The following is a 23,085-nucleotide window of genomic DNA, read 5'->3' as shown; positions in this document are numbered from 1 at the left end:
AAAACAACCAGAAAACAACCAGAAAACAGCCAGAAAACAACTAGAAAACAACTAGAAAACAACCGGAAAACAGAAAATGTTTAAAGGTCAAAACATACAACCAGATTTAGGTTTTCTTATGATTAATAGTTAATGCATCATGACAGTTAAGGAACATTTATTTAAATACATAAAAGTTAAACATAGAAAAAATGAATAACGTTAAAATATGAATTTCCACTGATGTTAAAAATAATAAACTTATATTTCATATAGAAATGAAAAGGAACATAAAATATAAATAAAGCTGAATTACATTTATTTTTAGGTTTAATTAAAACATTAATCAGATTAATTACACATTTTTAAAACTTAAAATGTTCAAGTTTAAGATCAGCAGAAACAAACTGAAGTATTGATCCAGTGATCAGATTATTGATGACATCGTCAGTCTGCCTCCTGCTGGACGAGCCGAGACATGACAGGCAGCAGAATCCCTCTAATGTTTCTACTGTTTCTACTGATTCTACTGTTTCTACTGATTCTACTGATTCTATGATACATTTATTTTAATTTTATACTCAGTCTGTTGGTAGTGATTGTCACTAATTGATCCTCTCAGGACTACCTGGCTCACATCATCGATCAGTCAGACTTATCGATCCGTCCGGAGCAGGTCTGCGCTCTGTTCGGAAACATCGAGGACATCTACGAGTTCAACAGGTGAGAAAAACAAACGTCCCTCAGCTCGTTGTCCAGTTCAGATCTTTTCTCCGTCTGTTTGACCAAACGTCTCATGATGATGATTTGTTGTAAAGTTTTCTCAGGTTTCATTCGCGGTGCTTCAGGTCGGAGGGTGAGTTTGTTTCGCTGCTCGGGGCCTCCCGGCTGCTCGGCATGCTGTGTGGTTTGATGTGTTCAGAGTTCACTCAAACACAGAAACGTCCTGAAATCCTGCAGGACTTTAAATGTCACATCCGAGTGTGCAGTGATGCAGTGTGACGTTCAAGTCCTCTGAATTTCTCTGGGAATTTGGAGTTTTTAACAGTTTGGATGTTTTAGAGGCTGACTTCAGTGTTTTAACTCTCTGTTTGATTTGACTTCTCGTAGGACGACAATAAATCAATCAAGTAAATTGATTATTTCACCTACTTGTGGAACATAACAAAATAGAAGAGGAGAACATTTTAATTTACTTATAATTTCACTTATAATATTACATTCTCATTTTTAATACTGATATTCCTCCACAGTCTGAGAGTCTGGAGTCAAAAAATCAACATTTATTTATTTATTTAAACTGCGGCGCCGCCTGCTGGACAGGTGACGTCACTACAGTCACCGAGAGGATCAACAGGTTGTTTCCTGAATGTTTCCCTGCAGACATGTTGGTGTAAATAATCAAAGATTCAGTTTCGGGGTCCTGCAGACTCGTTGTCGTGGTTTACGGGGACACGAGAATAAAAACAGTCCGTTAACGTCATCAGAGACGAAATCACGTCGTCCTTCGATCCTTCGAAACTACAGAAGATTTAATTTGGTTTAATAAAGTAATCATTTATAACATGAGCATCAGGAGACCAACACATGGTTTTATATGAACGATCTGTCAACCAGAGCTTTCCATCGTATCACATGATCTTCTTCAACAGATGTTCAAATTTACATTTCACATTTTTTTATCATTTAATTCTTCTTCTATTTTTTTTCATCAATTTTAAAAAAATCTGTTTTCAAGCTTCATATTTTAACTCCATCTCCTAAAAAAGATCATGTGATCTGACTGAAAGCTCCTGATTGGCCCTTGAGGTGAGATTGTTTTTAATTGTTTCATTTTTACGTAAATATTTCAAACAGTGGAGATGAAGTGCAAACATGTTGTTGTTGTTGTTGTTGCTGCCGTCGTCGTCATGGTGACGGTGTTTCCTGTTCACAGCGAGCTGCTTCAGGCTCTGGATCTGTGTGACAACGACCCCGTCGCCGTCGCCAGGTGCTTCGTCATGAAGGTGAGAAACTTCATTAATAATATTTTGTTATTATTAAACATAAAAGTTTATTTCCTCCAAATAATCGTTTATCTTTGTGACCTCTGACCTTTAGTTAATACAAGTGTAATAACTTCTGTGGAGCTGAAAGACTGAAGGATTCGTTTTCTAGAGATGAAACATGTTTTTGTGATCAGAATATAAAATATTAAATATTCTCCCATTAAACCACAAACAGATTCATGTCAGAAATATGATGATGATGATTTTCTTCGTCTCGTTTCAGAGCGAATACTTTGACATCTACACGCAGTACTGCACCAACTACCCCAAGTGAGTTACAGCCACACTTCCTGTTGTTTCTTACAGCTGTTTATACCTGTTCACACCTGTTTTAACTAGTTCTTCTTCCTGTTCACACCTGTTTTAACTAGTTCTTCTTCCTGTTCACACCTGTTTTAACTAGTTCTTCTTCATGTTCACACCTGTTTTAACTAGTTCTTCTTCCTGTTCACACCTGTTTAACTAGTTCTTCCTGTTCACACCTGTTTTAACTAGTTCTTCTTCCTGTTCACACCTGTTTTACTAGTTCTTCTTCCTGTTCACACCTGTTTAACTAGTTCTTCCTGTTCACACCCGTTTAACTAGTTCTCCTTCCTGTTCTCACCTGTTTAACTAGTTCTTCTTCCTGTTCACACCCGTTTAACTAGTTCTTCTTCCTGTTCTCACCTGTTTAGCTAGTTCTTCCTGTTCACACCTGTTTAACTAGTTCTTCTTCCTGTTCACACCTGTTTAACTAGTTCTTCCTGTTCACACCCGTTTAACTAGTTCTCCTTCCTGTTCTCACCTGTTTAACTAGTTCTTCTTCCTGTTCACACCCGTTTAACTAGTTCTCCTTCCTGTTCTCACCTGTTTAACTAGTTCTTCTTCCTGTTCTCACCTGTTTAGCTAGTTCTTCCTGTTCACACCTGTTTAACTAGTTCTTCTTCCTGTTCACACCCGTTTAACTAGTTCTTCTTCCTGTTCTCACCTGTTTTAACTAGTTCTTCTTCCTGTTCACACCCGTTTAACTAGTTCTTCTTCCTGTTCTCACCTGTTTTAACTAGTTCTTCTTCCTGTTCACACCTGTTTAGCTAGTTCTTCCTGTTCACACCTGTTTAACTAGTTCTTCTTCCTGTTCACACCCGTTTAACTAGTTCTTCTTCCTGTTCTCACCTGTTTTAACTAGTTCTTCTTCCTGTTCACACCTGTTTAACTAGTTCTTCTTCCTGTTCACACCTGTTTAGCTAGTTCTTCTTCCTGTTCACACCCGTTTAACTAGTTCTTCTTCCTGTTCTCACCTGTTTTACTAGTTCTTCTTCCTGTTCACACCTGTTTAACTAGTTCTTCTTCCTGTTCACACCTGTTTAGCTAGTTCTTCCTGTTCACACCTGTTTAACTAGTTCTTCTTCCTGTTCTCACCTGTTTTACTAGTTCTTCTTCCTGTCTTCATCTGTTTAACTAGTTCTTCTTCCTGTTCTCACCTGTTTTAACTAGTTCTTCTTCCTGTTCACACCTGTTTTAACTAGTTCTTCTTCCTGTTCTCACCTGTTTTACTAGTTCTTCTTCCTGTCTTCATCTGTTTAACTAGTTCTTCTTCCTGTTCTCACCTGTTTTAACTAGTTCTTCTTCCTGTTCACACCTGTTTTAACTAGTTCTTCTTCCTGTTCTCACCTGTTTTAACTAGTTCTTCTTCCTGTTCACACCTGTTTTAACTAGTTCTTCTTCCTGTTCTCACCTGTTTAACTAGTTCTTCTTCCTGTTCACACCTGTTTTAACTAGTTCTTCTTCCTGTTCTCACCTGTTTTAACTAGTTCTTCTTCCTGTTCTCACCTGTTTTAACTAGTTCTTCTTCCTGTTCACACCTGTTTTAACTAGTTCTTCTTCCTGTTCACACCTGTTTTAACTGGTTCTCCTTCCTGTTCACACCTGTTTTAACTAGTTCTTCTTCCTGTCTTCATCTGTTTAACTAGTTCTTCTTCCTGTTCTCACCTGTTTTAACTAGTTCTTCTTCCTGTTCTCACCTGTTTTAACTAGTTCTTCTTCCTGTTCTCACCTGTTTTAACTAGTTCTTCTTCCTGTTCACACCTGTTTAACTAGTTCTTCTTCCTGTTCACACCTGTTTTAACTAGTTCTTCTTCCTGTTCACACCTGTTAAACTAGTTCTTCTTCCTGTTCACACCTGTTTAACTAGTTCTTCTTCCTGTTCACACCTGTTTTAACTAGTTCTTCTTCCTGTTCACACCTGTTTCAGTTCGGTTGCGGCTCTGACGGAGTGCATGAGGAATAAATCTCTGGCTAAGTTTTTCCGGGAGCGTCAGGCGTCGTTGAAGCGTTCGCTGCCTCTGGGTTCGTACCTGCTCAAACCTGTTCAGAGGATCCTCAAATACCACCTGCTGCTCCAGGTAGGACACCAGCACACCTGATGCCGTGAATGCGTCGGTCAGTGGTCAGAGATGAAGTCAGAGAGCGTTCAGCTCTGTTTAAACAGTCTGGTTTCTGATTGGTCCATAGTGACATCTGCAGGTATGTTTACATGCTGTTTAATGTTCACAGCTGAGCAGCTAATTAGCTACGTAGCCGCTAATTGACGTTAGCGCTGAATGTTTGGTGGCTCGTTCAACAAGCTGCAGAATGAGACGTGTGTTTAATTAGATAAGAAGGAGACTTTAGCAGGAAGCTAACGTGGGTTGTTGTTCCTGTTGTGTAGCAGGATGCTGTCAGATGACAGAACAACATGTTATCACTTCATGCAGATTTGATTTGCTGTTTTTAAAAAGGACTCCAACGATATTTAATCAGATTAATGTATTAATTAATGTCTTATTCCTAGTTTAGCTTATTTTTATTTTCAACATTATTAAACTCTGTTCTGTTTAAATGTGTCTCATTATAATGTCTTATACGTCTTCTCTTCATGCCTTTTGATTTATGTAAAGATCTTGTAAAGCCTTGTTGGTGAAAGATGTTATACACAAATATAAATATATCTTTTTCCACAAAGGAGAACGCAGGACGGATGATCTACAGAACAAATGTGTTGCTGTTGGACAAAAACATGACATTTCATCTCAGTTAAAAGAAAAACGTCTCCTGTTATTAGTCTGACTGTACTCACTGATGATGATGATGATGATGATGATGATGATGATGATGATGTTTAGGAGATAGCGAAACACTTTGACCCGGAGGAGGAAGGCTACGAGGTGGTGGAGGAAGCCATCTACACCATGACAGGAGTAGCCTGGTACATCAACGACATGAAGAGGAAACATGAACACGCTGTTCGACTGCAGGTCAGATATATATATATATATATATATATATATATATATATATATATATATACTTCGATAGATATATCTATATTTGATCGGTTGTTGATGGATCAATATGCTTTGATCTGAAGCTTCAATATAAACATGATGTTTCTTATTGTGAGTTTAAAGCCTGTTTAAACGTCTGTGACTGAAATGCTTTTTATTTTTATAGTTGTTGTTCAGTTGTAATCTGTTTTTATCCTGCAAATATATTTTAATCTATACAGAAACCTATTAAAACTCCTCAGTAAACAATATTACTGTACATGATGTCAGGTTTGATTTCTGTCAAACTAACAAGGTACAACATGTAAATATCTGACCTGTGGGGCTCCGCAGGGCTCCGTCCTGGGTCCTCTGTTGTTCATTCTGTCTCTGCTCCTCTTGGGTTGTAACATCAGTTGTAGATTTACAGATCATTTGTTATTTTATACTTACATGAAAGAGAGAGAAAATTGAGCCTGTCAGACCAAACAGAGGGCTTTACAAACCTGTGACATCTTTAAAAGACCCTCAATAGATCTTCAGACAGTTAACGACGTCCAGTGACGACGTCTTAACTCAGCAGATTAACAAAAAGAAGTTCTGCACTGAATTGTTTTGAATAAAATAAAAGTTTATAAAATAAAAACTAGATGAAACTGTTTGTGTCTCTGAATGTTTTGTGTTTTTTCTTTTCTTCAGGAGGTTCAGTCTCTGCTGCTGAACTGGAAAGGTCCGGACCTCACCACGTACGGAGAGCTGGTTCTGGAGGGAACCTTCAAGGTTCATCGAGCCAAAAACGAGAGAACGCTCTTCCTGTTTGACCGCATGCTGCTCATCACCAAACGCCGCGGAGAACATTACGTCTACAAGACACACATCTCTGTGAGGAACAAACAAACAAACAAACAAACAAATAAACAGTGTTACTGACGACTTCAACATATTTGGCAACAATTTTGATAATTAGTTCTTTCATTTAAGTCTTTTTAAAGCAAAAATACTGAAAATTCAGCGAAAATTCAGCCTCTAAAATGTTAATGTTTGCTTGTTTCTGTCATTATCAACTGAATATTTGGATTATTGGATGAAACAAAACATTTAAATACGTCACTCTGGGCTCAAACAATTAATCAGTTAATCAAGAAAATGATTTTCAGATTAAATAATAATGAAAATAATCGTTAGTTTCAGTCTTATTAAGTGTAAATGTAAAGTTACTGGACAGTTTGATGATCTCACAGCTCTGAAGTTCATGTGGATGAATTTAACTGCAGCAGTTTATTAAAAGCTTCCTGACTGATAAACAACAATAACAACAATAACAACAATAACTCTCTGTGTTTTCAGTGTTCCACCTTGATGCTGATCGAAAGCGCCAAAGACTCTCTGAGCTTCAGCGTCACTCATTACAAACACCCCAAACAGCCTCACACAGTCCAGGTGAGACCTGCAGACCTGCTCAGACCTGCAGACCTGTTCAGACCTGTAGACCTGCAGACCTGCAGACCTGTAGACCTGTTCAGACCTGCAGACCTGCAGACCTGCAGACCTGTTCAGACCTGCAGACCTGTTCAGACCTGAAACATGTTCCTGTTGTCTGTCTGTACCAACGCTGTCACACGCTGCATACGTGTGTATATAATTGAGGAATTAAAGTGTTGACGAAGCCGTTTGTGTTTCAGGCGAAGACGGTGGAGGAGAAGAAGCTGTGGGCTCATCACATCAAACGCATCATTCTGGAAAACCACCACGCCATCATCCCACAGAAGGTCAGGACCAGTAACACCAGTAACACCATCATAAACACCTTTAACACCAGTGTAAACACCAGTAACACTTTAATAAACACCAGTAACACCAGTATGAACACCAGTAACACCAGTAACACCATCATAAACACCTTTAACACCAGTGTAAACACCAGTAACACTTTAATAAACACCAGTAACACCAGTATGAACACCAGTAACACCAGTAACACCATCATAAACACCTTTAACACCAGTGTAAACACCAGTAACACTTTAATAAACACCAGTAACACCAGTATGAACACCAGTAACATCTTCATAAACAGCAGTAACACCAGTATTCACACCAGTATGAGCACCAGTAACACCAGTATGAACACCAGTAACACCAGTATGAACACCAGTATGAACACCAGTAACACCAGTATATGAAGTGTATAACTGTTGTGTGTGTGGTGGTGTTTCAGGCGAAGGAGGCCATCTTGGAAATGGATTCTATGTGTGAGTAAATGTTTCATGTTTTTATTAATGTTTTGGTTAAAAATTCAGTTAAAACTTTCGGAGAAAAAAGATTTAAAATGACAAGAAAATGTCAGCAGATCTGAACCAGTAAGACCAGTAACACCAGTAACACCAGTAACACCAGTAACACCAGTAAGACCAGTAACACCAGTAACACCAGTAACACCAGTATAAACCAGTGTGGTGACCAGTGAACACGTTTCTCTGAAGTGTTTGATGGATGCAGATGTTTGTTTACGTTGATAATCAGCTGATCTGGTTGTGTGATTGTTTGTTTGTTTGTTTGTTTGTTTTTTGTGTTTACACACAGATCTGTAACATGTCAATCAATCATTTATAAACATAATATTGATTAATTAATTTGTCTGATTGATTTTATCATTTTAATTTATACATTTAACATTTTATTTAGCTGTTAATCTTTTTATTTTATCTTTAGTTGTTTCACGTAGTCGGTTCAGATTTGAGCTAAAAACTGATTATTGATCACCGCTGATGATGGTTTACAGTCACATGATTGATTATTGATCACCGCTGATGATGGTTTACAGTCACATGATTGATTATTGATCACCGCTGATGATGGTTTACAGTCACATGATTGATTATTGATCACCGCTGATGATGGTTTACAGTCATGTGATTGATTATTGATCACCACTGATGATGGTTTACAGTCATGTGATTGATTATTGATCACCACTGATGATGGTTTACAGTCACGTGATTGATTATTGATCACCGCTGATGATGGTTAACAGTCATGTGATTGATTATTGATCACCGCTGATGATGGTTTACAGTCATGTGATTGATTATTGATCACCGCTGATGATGGATTACAGTCATGTGATTGATTATTGATATGGAGGCTATAAAGAGCCTCGCAGCTGTTCTGCTGGTGGAGAAACTCGCTGAAACACAGTCGGTGTAACTTCTTCGTCTTCTTTCCTGTTTGCTTCACTGACGGCTGTTCAGACTGATGGACGAACAGCTGATTGATCCATTTATGACTCATTGTGCTCGTTGACTGAGATTTATGAAACACGACCACGTTTACTCGCGGCGTCATAAATCAGATGAAAATAACGTGTCTGCATATTTCTGTCACACAGTTTTAGTTTGAATAGTTTTATGCTTCTGGCCTCAGATCAGGACTCTGTAACTTGTGACCTGCAGACAGCAGGGTCTCACTGATCTGTGATGCTGGTGTCTCCTTCAGATCCTCCGCGGTATCGTTACAGCCCCGAGCGGCCGAACAAAGCTCCGCCCTGTCCGTCTGACGGTCGCCAGGGACGACGGCAGTCCGGTAAACACACTGAACAACCTGCTTTTCTCTCATCAATATACTCCATCATTTTTTTTTATATTCATCTGTGTTTTCTTTCCTTTTCAGAGCCGACCAGACAGATACTGAAGAGCACGAAAGGTAGAAACATTTCCAAGTTATTGATCGCTGAAGCAGCTTCCTGTCGGTCAATGTTTTAAAACAAATCATAGTTTCATTAGTTTCACGCAGAGAGACAAACCGTCAGCCAGTGTCATTCTATTCTTATCATGTTTTCATCATCATCACATCGTCATCATCTGCTGCCTTTTGGTGCATTCAGGAGAAGTCCGACATCTGAGATTCAGAAACATTTTCTTCAGTTTGAAACGTCCCAAACAAACATCTTAATTCTGTAAGAAACAGAGTTCAGGATCCTGATCAAATGTGTTGAAATGACATATAAAGTTATATATATGTAACTTTTATATATATGAAGTTAAAACCCTCACATGCTGTTCATATTCTGACCCGTCACAGTAACCCTAAACCTGACATCACCAGACAAATTCACAAATGCAAATTAATCTGGAACCTCTCAGTTCATTTCCAAGAGGCGTTCTCATCAGTGATTGGATAGACCTACAACCAATCAGAGCAATGAAACGCATGACGCTGAGCCCGAACAGCACGGCCAGCAAAAGCTTTAAGTGCAGCTGTTTGTTCTTCTGGTTGGTTTGATACGGTTACGATAGGAGCGGCGGCCATCTTGGTAGTTTACAAAATGCCTCAACGCTCTCCTGTACAGTCAGCGTGTAAAACCCGCCCCTTATTAGAAGAACGGCTGTGATTGGCTGACCAGGGCATATCCATTCAGAATATAAGCTAATAAAACATTTCTGAGTCATGAATCATTCATGAACACTCATCAGTCGCAGATAAACAAAACAATGTCAGTGAATTATATTACATGTGAAGAATGAAGCGACATTTTTGAATGGTGATTTTTGAATAATTATGGGTCAGAAACTCTACAAAAATACATATCAGATGTAAAACCTGAACAGTTTGGAAGTTGTCCAGTCAACACCTTAAAGAGTCCAACAGTTCTTACATGTAGGAGCGTCCATGAACGCACCACGATATGAAAAGTGGCTCGTGACTTTATTTGCATTTAATTCAGTAAAATATTACAAACGAGACAAAATGTGAGAGCTGCAGGACACAACATGGCTCCACATCATGTGATGCATCAGACGTGTCCACACACCTTTAAAACATCCACAGTTACCGTCCGTTACCATGACGACTTCACTGTCACAAAGTGATGAAAGGATGGAAAGAGCAACATCTGTCCTGAATGTGTCGACCAAGAAGTCTGATCAAATACGAACAAAAACTATAAATACTATAATTTACTGAACCTGTTTGCTTTGTGTGTTTAACCAATCACATGTCTGCTCTTCTTCTTCTTCTCCTGCTCATCCTGCTGTCGGACTCACAGCCGTCTTAAAGGTAAGAAACCAGCTGATTCAGTTGTTTACTTCAGATGGATCGAACGTTTGATCCATGTAGAGAAACAGATCAGATCTGAACCAGGAACAGCTTCTCTGCCAACACAACTTCGTACACTTTATATATGAAGTTTATATGTAATGTATGATATGATATGATGATGAACTTTAAGTTTGCAGTTACCATATTGTCCTGAATATAAGACGATGCTCCTCTTCCATCAGCTGTTTTAGTAAAAAGCCTTTTTGAAGACAGATTGACAGTCGTCCTGTTGGTAAAGTTTCTCTGAGATCATATTAATGTAGCAGAAGCTAAATCCTGCAGGAACATTTTGCTTTATTTATCCTCTATCTATCCTCTGTGAGGTTTGCTTTGCTCGTCGTAAATCACACGTTTGAAATGTCTCCATTTAAGGCTCCATGTTCTGCTCTGTTTGTCGACAAGTTTCATTCACAAAATGTTCCCAAAGAGTGAAAATACTTCACAGCTTCAAGTTCTGTTTTCACAAACCAGCAGACAAACACAATGAATTTAATGAGTGACAGAAACATTTAACACATGAATCATCAGAGCAGCTCTGTGACAGAAATAAAGACGTGAGGCGCTAAAAAACATGTTTCTAAAGCAAAAAGCTGCACGACTCATATGAGACATATTAGAGGAGAGAATATTACAGCCTGATGGTTAAACTATATACAATAACTACATAGACTCAAATATAACAAATAGAACACCTTCAGAAGCTCTTTTAGCAGACTCACTAGCCTACCAACATGAAGGCTACAAATAACCCACAATGCATCACTCTCCATAAGTGTCACATAAGTGTCTCTAACAGGATAGTAAATTAACTTTTGAGCATTTTTTGGGGGGCATTTTGAGTTCTGTGTTGCACGACAGACCAAAAAAGCAGAAGAAGCAGTTGAACTTATAATGAAGAACATTTAATGGGTAAAAATACTCACACTGAGTTCCAATCCCAGTTACAGATTATAACTGTGAGGATTTTTTTCCCATTTAATGCAGATTTCATTTTATTTTCAACAGTAGGAACAATAAACGCATCGTCAGCATAGAGTTGTGTTCGGCACTCTGTGGGTTAAATAACTTGCTCTTTGGAGGCTTTTTTAGGCTCAGATGCAAAACGTATTAAGTCTTTGTTTAACTGTTTATTTTATGAGAGCATCTAAGAGCCCCGTCATCCGTCATCAATTCCAAGAGTGATTTTACATTTCTTTTAGGGGTATTTTGCCCCGTTAGCCTCCAACCCTGGTCTCAATCCCCACTTTAATAAAACATCGTCTTCTATTCAGGACAGTATGATTCATTAAATAATGTAGAAGCTGATACACATGCAGATGGATGTTTCCATCACTGTCACATCAACACAACAGTCGTAAAAACACGAGTAGACAGAAAGTAAAGATCAGAAACCAAGCAGCCGTGTGTGACGTCCTGCAGCACTCAGACAGTGACGGCGTGTTACTGGGGGAGACGCGCTCCCTGCAGCCCGCCGCCAGCAGCAGCACGCTGGGCGAGTCTGAGGCGGAGCGGCCCGCTGAGGAGGAGGAGGAGGAGGGGGAGGGCCGCGGGAAGGAGTCTCTGCAGCGACTGAGCTGCAGTGAGGAAGAAGAGGAGGAAGAGGAAGAGGAAGGGAGGTTGTCTCTTCAGGCGGCGGAGGACAGCGACCCCGATGACATCCTGCTGGAGGACGACCAGGTAGCCGACTTCGCTAGCTCGGTGCTGGCTGCCATCTCCTGCTGGCACTACAGGGCCCAGGCTCTGCTGTCAACTGGGGTCGCCATGGTGACGGTGAGGCTTTCTGCTGCCAGCTGGGTCTTCTTCATGTGTCCTCCAACACGGCCTCCCTACTCCGGCTCCGTAACACACTAAAGTCATGGATAACGGCGCTCCCTGCTCCACTCATCGATAACTTACAGCCACTGCTGCTCCGGAGCTCTCAGTTATCTGCTGCATGAGCTTCATGTGTGGAACTAACACCAGCTGCATGTTTGGGGTCAACAGGCTGAACAGACATGGGACTGTTGATGATCATAGATCTGTACTTTAACTCAAAGTTCTGCTTTTAGTCTTTTAGTTACAGGAACAGTCTGATATTTAAATAAATGTGAAGACTTAAAGTTCAGGACATGTTTAGCCTAGCTTAGCACAAACACTGGAAGCAGAGGGAAACTGCTAGCCTAGCTCCATCAAAAGAGAAAAATCCACTGTACATTTACTCCAAGTCTGCTTTACTATTTATTGTCGTATGTAGTTTATTGAACTGGTCCAGGACATGTTTAGCCTAGCTTAGCACAAACACTGGATGCAGGGCAGCTAGCAGCTAGCAGAAACAATGTTATGTTAGGTTTTTATAGTTAACTGATGTTATAGTAGCTACAAACAGCGTATGTGAGGTAACTGTAGTAAACAGTTGTTATAGCAGGGTATCTGAAGCTTAGCGTAGCACAAAGACGAAAGCAGGCAGAACTGTATGGCCAAACCAGTGCACATCAAACCAGGTGTGTGCACGTGATACGAGCGCACAGAACACTATCCGTGTGCGGATAACCATCCTGGCGAAGGAGCATTTCTGGTCTGTGTGCACCAGTGCAGTCCCGCCAGCATGAGGTGGACCCTCCCTACACGATCGCAACTGAAGGCAAGGATGGAATAGACAGCAGCTGATGTTTCTGCTCCTTTGATTGGTCACTTTGAACACTGTCCATGACCTCTGATTGGCTGTTTGGTTTGATCACTGTTACAGTGGAAGACAGGCAGTTGCCTCAGAGAACAACCATTTTATCTCTAAGTGGGAGAGGAAGTCAAACCAGTAGTGATTCCAGTAGTGCAGTAACAAGTATTAAAAAACAAAAGACATCAGCTGTCTGTTCCATCTCCGCCTCAAAAGTCAACTTGACTAGTGAGCGTTTAGGGAGGGTTGAGCTCGCGGGACGGAGCAGAAATGCGTCCTCATGTGCATACACCTTTATTTATGTGCGCGGGTTTTGAGACTAATTAAACGCCTCAAAACTGCTAGCCTAGCTTCATTAAAACAAAAAATGCACCATCCAGAGGCTCCAGAGTATTTTTATTTTTTTGCTAACCACTACCAGCTGTGTAGCTTCATGTCAGGGTTACTGTTAGCTTACTGCAAGAAGAACTCAAACTGTAAGTTCAGCACTGAGCTTAGATGCAGTTCCTAGCTAACTGGACATTAGCATTGTGCCATAGCTTAACAGATAGCTTAGTGAGCTAACTGTTTCTATCAACATAAAAGTACAGAACATCAAACAGCTCCCTTTCTAGAATCTGAAACACATTTTAAATGATGTTTGTGACTTTTTAACTGGTTTCATGGTCTTTTTGCTTCTTTTTTTTGAGCTTCTCCAGAAATCTGACCTGCATCATCAGCATATAGTTTGATAAACTTTTCTCTCTGTGGGGCTGAACACAAAACATAACTGAGTGTTTGCAGGTTGCGTTCGGTTGTTTGCTGCCTCTCAGTGTTTTGTTGCCATGGTGCTTCTTTTATTTGCATGTTTTCTGGTTTTACAGGCTGATCCATGGATTTGGTTTTTGTGTTTATTGATGCCAATAAAAAAATTTGCAAAGCTGCTGCTGCTGCTGCTGCTGCTGCTGCTGCTGCAAAGGATTTGTCAGTCAAATCTTATTCATTTTCAGAGAGAGTTGCTATCTGTAATAAAGGGTCAGATCACACAATAGAAAAAATAGACCCTTTTCCCCATGTGCTACCTAACCATGAAGCTTTATTTGCTGAGGTTTTGAGATATTTGTCTCCTCAGCACAGTAGAATTGATGATTGGATTCAGTTTGTGAAGCTCAAAGTTTCCTGAAGTTACATCTGAAAAGCTCATCAGTAGTTTGTCCTGTTTAAAGTTCTGTAGATTATCCAGAAAACAGCAGGACGTTGGTTCAGCTTTGCTGTGGTTTGGATGAAGTGACCCTTTAAAAAAAAAAAGAGAGAGAACAGTGTTTTTGTTTTAAAGTAGCAGAACAACAAGAATTACATCATCATTTGTTTGTTAAACTACATGATATAAAATATTTAAACTGAAAACTTCCCTCTGATCTGCTGATGTTTAAGATCTGATTTGATTTGTTGGTTTATTTGTGGTTCTGTTTGTGTTGTTGAAGGAGGCGGAGGCAGGCGGCGTCTCTTCTAACGGCTGTAACAAAGAAAATGGAGGACTTCCTGAAGCGAAGGAGCCGGATAGAACCGAACCGACATGTGAGCAGGTAAATAACAGCATTGACCTTTAAACTGTTTCCATCTCTTCTATTCTTTGTGTTGCTGTAACTTTACACTCAGTCGATCTAAATGACACTAGAAGCTCTTCCAGCATTTCGTGTTCCTGGAGTTTTACTCTCCATGTTCACAAGAGAAATCAGCTTTATTAGAGCTGCACCAAATTATTCTCAGTATCAATTCATCTGTTGATTATTTTCTCAATTAGTCAATTATTTGTTCGGTCTATATCAGAAAATATCCACCACACAATCCTAGACTTCAAGCTAAAATATATTCAGTCAGTGATAATGTAAGAAAAGCAGCAATTCTCACATTTAAGGTTTTAAAAATAACTTGAACAATTATTTAATTTTCAAAATAGTTGCCGATTCATTTTTTTTTGATTGACCAATTGATTTATCAACTAATCATGGCAGCTCTAGTCTTTATCCCTTTCTCTGGAGCTGTTGGTGAAATATCTCTTCTTGAATTCTCTTTTTTTTTTTTTTTTTACTCCAGCACATCATTTTTCTTTATATCACATTTTTCTCACAGCAGATAAAGCTGAAGAAGAACTGACTCCTTTTCAAACAGTTCACAGGATATTTTTTTGCTTTGTAGCCCTCCACAGATGAGCTGCCACAGGAGAAGACTTCAGAGTCTGAGTCGGCAGAAAACCCTGAACCAGAACCTCCTTCTGGTCCGGACAGATTGTCTGCTTCACCTCCCAGGATCTCAGCGTGTCCTCAGGGGACTGAAGAGCTGAAACCTGAAGGAGATCCAGAGCCCGCAGAGGAACCGTCCTCTGCTACGCCTGATTCAGATGCAAAAACTTTAAGCAGCGGCGAATCCTCTGAGGATGAGGAGGGTGAGAAGGAGGCGGCTGAGAGGGAGTGTGAAGCCACCAGCATCCTCCCCTCGTCTGTCCTGGACAAAGCCAGTGCCATCGCTCAGCACTTCACCAACAGCATCAAGCGAGGCAGCCTGGCCCAGGACGATGCCCGCTCCCCCAGCTGCACATCACCACGGTTACCCAGCAGAACCGGCAGCTGCATCAGCCTCAGCACTGAACCCGCCGACCGACCCTTACGGCTCGGCAGCGTCTGTTCTGATCTTACCGAGACCTTCGGCAACACAGATTTGACCCAGCTGTCTCCTCAGGATGACAGCCTCTTTGATGCTAATCGAAGCATTCAGCGAAGGCGGGACTCCATTCTTTCCAAGCAGGACCAGCTGCTCATCGGGAAGATCAAGAGTTACTATGAGAACGCCGAGAACCAGGACGCCACCTTCAGCCTTCAGCGCAGAGAGAGCCTAACGTACATCCCAACAGGGCTGGTCAGGAGCTCCGTCAGCCGGCTCAACAGCATGCCGAAGGATAAAACTGTGCAGACAAATCCCTCCACCTCATCCTCCGGTCTCGACCCTTCCTCAGTGGAGCTAAACTCAGCGTTAGCCTCTGATACCCGGAGTCACATGGTGTCAAGTGATTCCTGGGACTCTTTGAAGTCGGATCAGAGAAGCACAGAACCTGAAGATTCACCTTTGAGCACAGGAGAAAGGTCCAGATCTCAAAGCATTCAGGATAATCCAGCTGAGGATGAAGAGTTCAGGCCTTCATCTGAAATGATCAAGATCTGGCAGGCGATGGAGCAACAGATCACCAGATCCCAAAGTGAAGACAGAGGACGTGATCGACCTCGAGAGGCTTCAAGAAGCTCCAGGGCAATCAGCGAAGGCCTTTCGGTTACAAGTAAGACACCGAGCAGGAGCTGTGACCTGGAGAGAGGACCCTCTGACCTCAGCACCATCGCAGAGGAATCCATCAGTCCATTGCCCCTCAAGCACAAAGCCTCCGGGGTGAACCAGACAAGAAGTCTGAAGGACACCCTGAAGGTGTTCGGGGAAGACGCCGTCATCCTCAAAGCTCCAGTTCCTCGGGTCGCCCAGCTGAAGGCCGAGGCAGAGGGGGAAAGGCCAAGCGAGGAGTCCAACCAGCCGGATGACTCTGACAAAGCAAAGAGCAAAGTCCTTCATCTGGCCCGTCAGTACAGCCAGCGAATCAAAACAGCCAAACCAGTGGTCCGACAGCGAAGCCAAGGCGTCCTGATCAGGAAGAAGAGCTTACCCTGCGTGGTGGAGGAGAAGGAGAGTTCAGGTACTGTGATGTCCTGTTATTGTCCACTCATATCAAGCAACTAAAATTCACCTCATATTCAGCCTGAACAACATCACAGAACAACAGATACTTAACGTCAAATTAAATTGTAAATGAGCAGTATTTATGTATTTCAATATAAATTCGGATGCAAATTTGGGGATTGTGACAAATTTTAGGTCTTTTTACCAACTTTTGTGATTCAGTGGTCTCAGATTTATTATATATACAAAAGACGTATTCAAGTTAACAGGACACACAGTTTAGGAACAATTCTGACAAAAACAACAACCTAAGCTGTGCATGCTTTTGCTCAATACGAACACTTAGTAGATTGTGCTCAACAAACATCAGACCTTCAAATTAAAGAATTTCCTGCCTAACAACATGTTCCATCCTGCCTGTACAACCTCCACTATCTGATCACACGACTTGATATTATTCACAACAAACAGATGTACCAGATGTATCTTTTTATGTTTTCTGCCCAGTCCTGTCTGGTATGATAACATTTTACTCATTAACTTCAATGTAGAAGCACACAAACACAAATTATCTGGTCAGACTGGTCCAGTTTAATCATATAATCAATCCCTAAAAACAATTCCCAACATTATTCCCTGTGATGACAGAACAAACATACCTTATGTATAGCAGGTCAGGAAACATGAGCAGTCACATGATCAAACAGGTTTTAATGAAAACTCAAATTTTAAAACAGTTGAATTATTAAACTGCTGATCTGTCTTTTGCGTTGCAGGTAAATCCAAACTGACTCTGCCGCTGGTTTCTCTGAACCTCGGACCTCCTCTTCCCCTGAGTCCTGTAGACCAGGTGAGGTCTCCGAGCCCCGGCCTCACCTGCAGCTCCCCGGGCCGGGCTCGCTCCCGCAGCCCGCTCAGTCCTCCAGCTCCCACCGAAGGCTTCAACTGGCCAGACGTCCGAGAACTCCGCACCAAATACTCAGACCACAGCCTCTCCCAGAAGAGTGCTGTCGGCCGGAGTCGCTCCATCCCAGAGCAGATGTTTGATGGCAGTCTGAGGAGACACTCCAGCTGCTCCTCCAGCCTCCTCTCTGACGGAGTCTGCGATGAGGTTCCTCTGTACAAACCTCATGTCAGCCGGGACGCCGGCCGTGAGGAACGCAGCAAAAGACTCCACAGAGCCAATTCTCTGGACCCTCGGCTGAGTGGAGCTCAAATGAGCGATCTGCAGAAGCTCCAGGACCAGGTCGCTAACAGTAACTACGCTGGTTACTACGTCGCAGCCGAGGCGCAGCTACCGAACGACCCCGAACACAAGATCATCGTCATGGAGAAGCTTCCAGAGCCTGAGTCAGAGCAACCAAAAACAACCAAAGAACCCAAAGAAGAAGAAGACGACAGCTACGTTCAGATCCGTTCGCCGACTAGCAGGGAGAAGATCTCCATCATGGCCGTCATCGACCGCTGCCGGGCCTATCAGGAGTCTGACGAGTATAAACAGAGGGAGGAGGTGAAAGCCAAAACGGAGCCGGCGAGGCCTCAAGAGTTTGACACGACGGCAGCGTCCTGTGACGATCAGGACGACGAGTCCCAGAAAACAAACTCTGGACAGAAGACAGAGTCTGGGCAGCAGAGCATCGTGAAAAATCTGAGAGAAAAGTTCCAGAGCTTGAGCTGAATAAACAGTTCCTCAACTTTTAAATGAAACTGTAAGATTTCATATCAAAGCTCTGAAATTATGATCCCAAAGATTTATAAACAAAATGCAGAGGAACAGTTTGTTAAACAGTTATATGACTTTAAAAAAAAAAAAGTTTGTTTTAAATCTGTAAGTAGTGAACAGATGGTCAGTCTGAGTAAAAGAGTTCATTATTCCACAGCAACTATTAAATGGAGACAAATTATGAAAGAATTATTTATAATTATTGTAACTTACTTTAAATTGGCAAACAGATTATATGTATAAAGAAAACTTGCCAACATTCAATGTTTCTCATGGTTACAGAATTATATAATAATTAGAATTATCGTCATTTCCAGAAAACAAGCATTTAGAAGACAAAATATCCTTAATTATCTCAACAGCTTCTTCAGCAAAATAAAATTTAATAGAAATCATCTTTTCCTGAATGTCCTCTCTGGCATTTTGTAGATAAATATCTAGAAACATGTAAATATCTTTAGTCCTGAAATCCAGATGATCAGAATGTTTGTTAAAAGCACCTTTTTGTACAGGATGTTGTGTTGTGTGTTGCACAGTTTCAGTCGTTCTCAGTGGAAAAAACTGATTTTAGGGACTCGTCACCACATTAAGGGATCGGTCTTCTTGCAGTTTTCTTCTCTGCGGGCGTAAAAGCTTCATATGTTTAAGTCCCAGCAGAGACTTTAATGCTTCACTGTACAGATTAAAAAGTATCTGTGTGAGTCACTGCTGAAGAGGACTAACCACTAAACTTCACCTCTACAAACGTATTCATGGCTGTACAAAGTTATCTTCATATTAAAGGAACGGTTCGACATTTAGGTAAACACTCTGGTTCTGTTTTCTCCACATGTGTCAGATGGATCAGTTCCATCTCTGTGCATCCAGGATGTGTTTAGCGTAGCTTAGCACAAACACTGGAAGCAGAGGGAAACTGTTAGCCGAGCTCCATCGAAAGAGAAAAAACATCCATAGAAATGTAAAAAGGAGACATTTTGGCCTCGTGCAGGAACAACTCGTATGAATATATTTGTTCTTTAAACCTGTCCTACGAGTCATGTACAGATAGTCTTCTCAGTTTGACTTCAGACTTCATCTGAATCTGTAGGAATATTTTCCTCTAATACGACTACTGACGCTGCTAAATTTGTTCTGTCGTCTGCTGATTTCTGACAGCAGGACTCGAAATTCTTCTTTTTACTGTTTTGGAACATTTTGATGAATGAATCTTGCCGTAGCTTGGCTTTGATAATGTAATTAATAAAAAATCTGACAACCTTCTCATTAACAGGCGACTTTCATCACATTGAAACAAACGATTTAAGTGTTTTTTTGCAGTTGAAATAAGAAGATTTTCTGAATCAAGTCAAGGATTCTTGCGTAAAACCTGCTGTGGTTTTAGCAGCCGTTAGCTTTGGAGCTATTTGTTGATCTGTCACCAGGTTTGATCTCTAACCAGCTGATTACAGGATGAACTGCTGACTCACTGATTAGTTAACAAGACTGATTCACTAAACACTGAATTGTTCCTTCAGTCTTCTGCAGTTTCATGTAAGAAAACTGTCCAAAGTCTAAATGTGGCCTGATTTCTGTCTGTTTTTATGAAAATCTTTGGTATCTTGATACATCAACAGCATCACAGCATTCAGATGTGCAGACGACCAAACCTAATGAGAAACAAGTGAATGATTTTTAAAAATGGTCAAAAAAAAAAAAAAAAATTAACCAATACATTTAAAAAAGACCTAAATTATTTTACCTCAGTATACAAATTATGATGAATTTATGAATTATACATTAATGGTCATAATTCTCTGTTTTTGTGCCTTTTAGTTTTTATAATGTGCTCAGTTTATTTGAACATTTTATTAAAATTTTTCATTTATTTAGTTTGTTATTAGTAACATTTTGTTTCAGTACAAACCAGCTGTTCATCTTTTATCCAGAACAGCTTTTAATAAATTAGTGAGACGAACCATTTAAGCACTTTGCTCACTGGCACATCGGCTGATTCTGGACTTGAACCTGTGACGTTTCCGTGACCACTCATCCTGTCAGTCGACCAGCGTTAACTGTCCTGTACGTCCTATTTATTTGATCTGATGTAAATAGAAACACATTTACTGTCTGTAACTGTGGTTACGTGTGTGTATGTGTGTGTGTTGTATGTACAGAAATGTTTGCACGTCTGTTCTGTTTCACATTAAAACCACATACAGCAGCAACAGTGTCTGTGTATTGTGTGTGTGTGTGTGTGTGTGTGTGTGCATTTATTACACACACAATCTGAATATTCTCCGTGATGCTCACAATGACATTAAAACTCCTGGATCAGTGAAAAGTGGGCAAATAAGCTCTTTATTCTTATAATAATGATAATAATGAAAGTATTTTACACAAAGCAAAAGATAAAAAAGATACAAGAATAAAATTAACAAGACAGAAACAAGTAAAACAAAGAAGATAAAAATCTAAGATGTGATGTGTTTAAAACGATGAGATGTCTGTAAAAGACACAAAAAATATTGAGGCTAATCAATAAAAATGAGTTTAAAGAAGTGATTTGAAGGAAGATTTTAAAGGAAGGATTTAGTGATCCAGAGCCAGAGAGCCCTGATGGCAAAGACCAGGTCCCCTCTAGTCTTAAATCTGGTTTTAAATTTAGTCTTTAATCTAGTTTTATAACCAGTCTTAAATCTGGTCCTCATACATACATTCATACATTATCTTGTGCTTGTTGTTTACACCAACAGCCACCAGGGGGCATCAGTGTTCTTCACCCACTGAAAACAGGAAGTTCAGCAACACACCAAACAAAACAGACAATGAAACACACCAAGAAACATGCAGTAACGTGCAGTAAATGGACAGGTGACGTCAAGAAAACAGCAGTTTGATGATAAATGTTTTTTTATATACAGAAAGACTTAATTTACACAAAGGCTCATAGACGCTGTTTCATGAAGTGTTCACATTTCCCCACAACTCAACAGATCAAAATGACTGTTTACATCTGACATTTGACATGTTTGATGTCAATAACATTTTATAATTCAGAGTTTGAGTTTGTTTTGAAGATACTTTCTGGTGATTAGATGTGTTTCACTTTATTCATGATTATAAAGAGTCTCAAGTTCCACTACTTTCCTCCAGAGGCTGCGATGTGAATTATAAAACACTATATGACTATTTTAGTCAAAGAAAACTGAACATTTTAGTCTGTTTCTCAAACTCATCTGTTTATTTTAGAAGCTGAGTTTGATTATGCTCGAATGTCCTCGCAAACACTGTTCTCACACTCACAACTAACTAACATGTCCAAAATATAGTCCTGTAGCTGCTGCTGCTCCATCACATCTGTCTGATCTGCAGATTATTAGATGGTCAGTTGGCTTCATCTAGTGGGCAGATGGTAGAACTACATCACTGACTGGTTAGACTGGTTTTCACGTTAAACTGATGTTGTCTTAAAACTCTGAAGTTATGATGATGTGACAGAAATAATAATTAATTTAATTCTCAGACACTTTTCTAAGAAAATGACTTATATGATGTATCGATTATACAGTCATATACCTGACAGTAAAAGGTGCAACCATTATTATTATTATTATTATTATTATTATTATCATTATTATTATTATTATTATTATTATTATTATTATTATTATTATTATTATTATCATGCCTATTGGTAGTCTTAGCTTTAGTTGTATATACTTAATAATTTTTTGGTTATATTTGCTGTCTTGTGTCTTGTAAGCTCATATGGGCTGACCACCAGAAAAGGTGCAGAACACTCAATCAATCAATCAATCAATCAATCAATCAATCAATAAATCACTAGTAATAGTGGTAGCATTCACTGTATTTACATAATATATTATTATTTGGTATATTGGTACTAGTAGTAGCAGTAAAAATTGCATCATTTAAATTGATGTTTTATTGATGTGTTGAAGTATAATTTTGTGAGTTTAATATCAGGGCTCGTATTGATCAAGTGTCTCAGAGAAGGAAACCAGTCTTGAGGAGCTCTGGTGGTCTGATGGTTGAGGCTAAAACCACAGAACCGTAACATCCTCAGTCTGAGTCTCTGCTGGGGATAACCGTCTCTCTCCTCATGTTTCATGACTCTCAAATAAAAGCAAAAGGTCCAAAAGATAATCTTTAAAGAAAATGGAAATCTGTCTCAACTGGCTGAAATTTCTCAGAGTGATGCAGATTCAGATGTAACTGATATTTAGAGGCACTGCAGAGGTTCTTTCCTGTTAGAAGTTGCCAGATTTATGTGTGTTCATTCTGTGGGATGATGTATGATTTCTCTTGACACTGACTGGTTAGACTGGTTTTCATGTCACTCTGATGTTTTTTAGACTTGGACTCTGAAGTTATGAGGGTGTGACGGCGTCTTCAGATCAAACCCACACAGACACCAGGACTGACGAGGCAGAACGAGCAGCTTCTTCTCTCCTGATGTTTCCTCGACACATGAAGGTGGAAAGTGTCTGTAAATTGACCTGAAGTGAGTTCAGCAGGTGAGAATCCTACCAGAGAAATCTGTAAATGTCTGATCAACACCATCACTTTGATCCCTTTGATCAGATTGAATCACTGTTTGACTAC

The 23,085-nt window shown here is 40.2% G+C and overlaps 1 protein-coding gene across 3 annotated transcripts in view; it reads left to right on the top strand.

The window, feature by feature from the left end:
* Positions 1-20,684, top strand: part of LOC121881883 (pleckstrin homology domain-containing family G member 3) — a 42,394-nt gene extending 21,710 nt beyond the window's left edge. For 2 of the 3 annotated variants that reach the window (XM_042389673.1, XM_042389672.1), the window contains exons 4-19: positions 602-702; positions 1,916-1,985; positions 2,251-2,297; positions 4,258-4,408; positions 5,168-5,299; positions 6,008-6,190; positions 6,656-6,748; positions 6,991-7,077; positions 7,527-7,560; positions 8,804-8,890; positions 8,978-9,010; positions 10,353-10,363; positions 11,825-12,175; positions 14,522-14,623; positions 15,237-16,773; positions 17,534-20,684. In XM_042389673.1, coding sequence (XP_042245607.1) covers positions 602-702; positions 1,916-1,985; positions 2,251-2,297; positions 4,258-4,408; positions 5,168-5,299; positions 6,008-6,190; positions 6,656-6,748; positions 6,991-7,077; positions 7,527-7,560; positions 8,804-8,890; positions 8,978-9,010; positions 10,353-10,363; positions 11,825-12,175; positions 14,522-14,623; positions 15,237-16,773; positions 17,534-18,435 — 3,921 coding nt within the window. In that variant the 3' untranslated portion in view covers positions 18,436-20,684. The remainder of the gene's footprint in view (positions 1-601; positions 703-1,915; positions 1,986-2,250; positions 2,298-4,257; positions 4,409-5,167; positions 5,300-6,007; positions 6,191-6,655; positions 6,749-6,990; positions 7,078-7,526; positions 7,561-8,803; positions 8,891-8,977; positions 9,011-10,352; positions 10,364-11,824; positions 12,176-14,521; positions 14,624-15,236; positions 16,774-17,533) is intronic. The other variant, XM_042389674.1, reaches the window with a different exon arrangement.
* The last annotated feature ends 2,401 nt before the right edge of the window (positions 20,685-23,085 follow it).

Source organism: Thunnus maccoyii, chromosome 17, assembly GCF_910596095.1.
Source record: "Thunnus maccoyii chromosome 17, fThuMac1.1, whole genome shotgun sequence".
Taxonomy (NCBI): domain Eukaryota; kingdom Metazoa; phylum Chordata; class Actinopteri; order Scombriformes; family Scombridae; genus Thunnus; species Thunnus maccoyii.
Note: the sequence above shows the minus strand (reverse complement) of the source record. Positions and strands in the feature narration are given on the sequence as shown.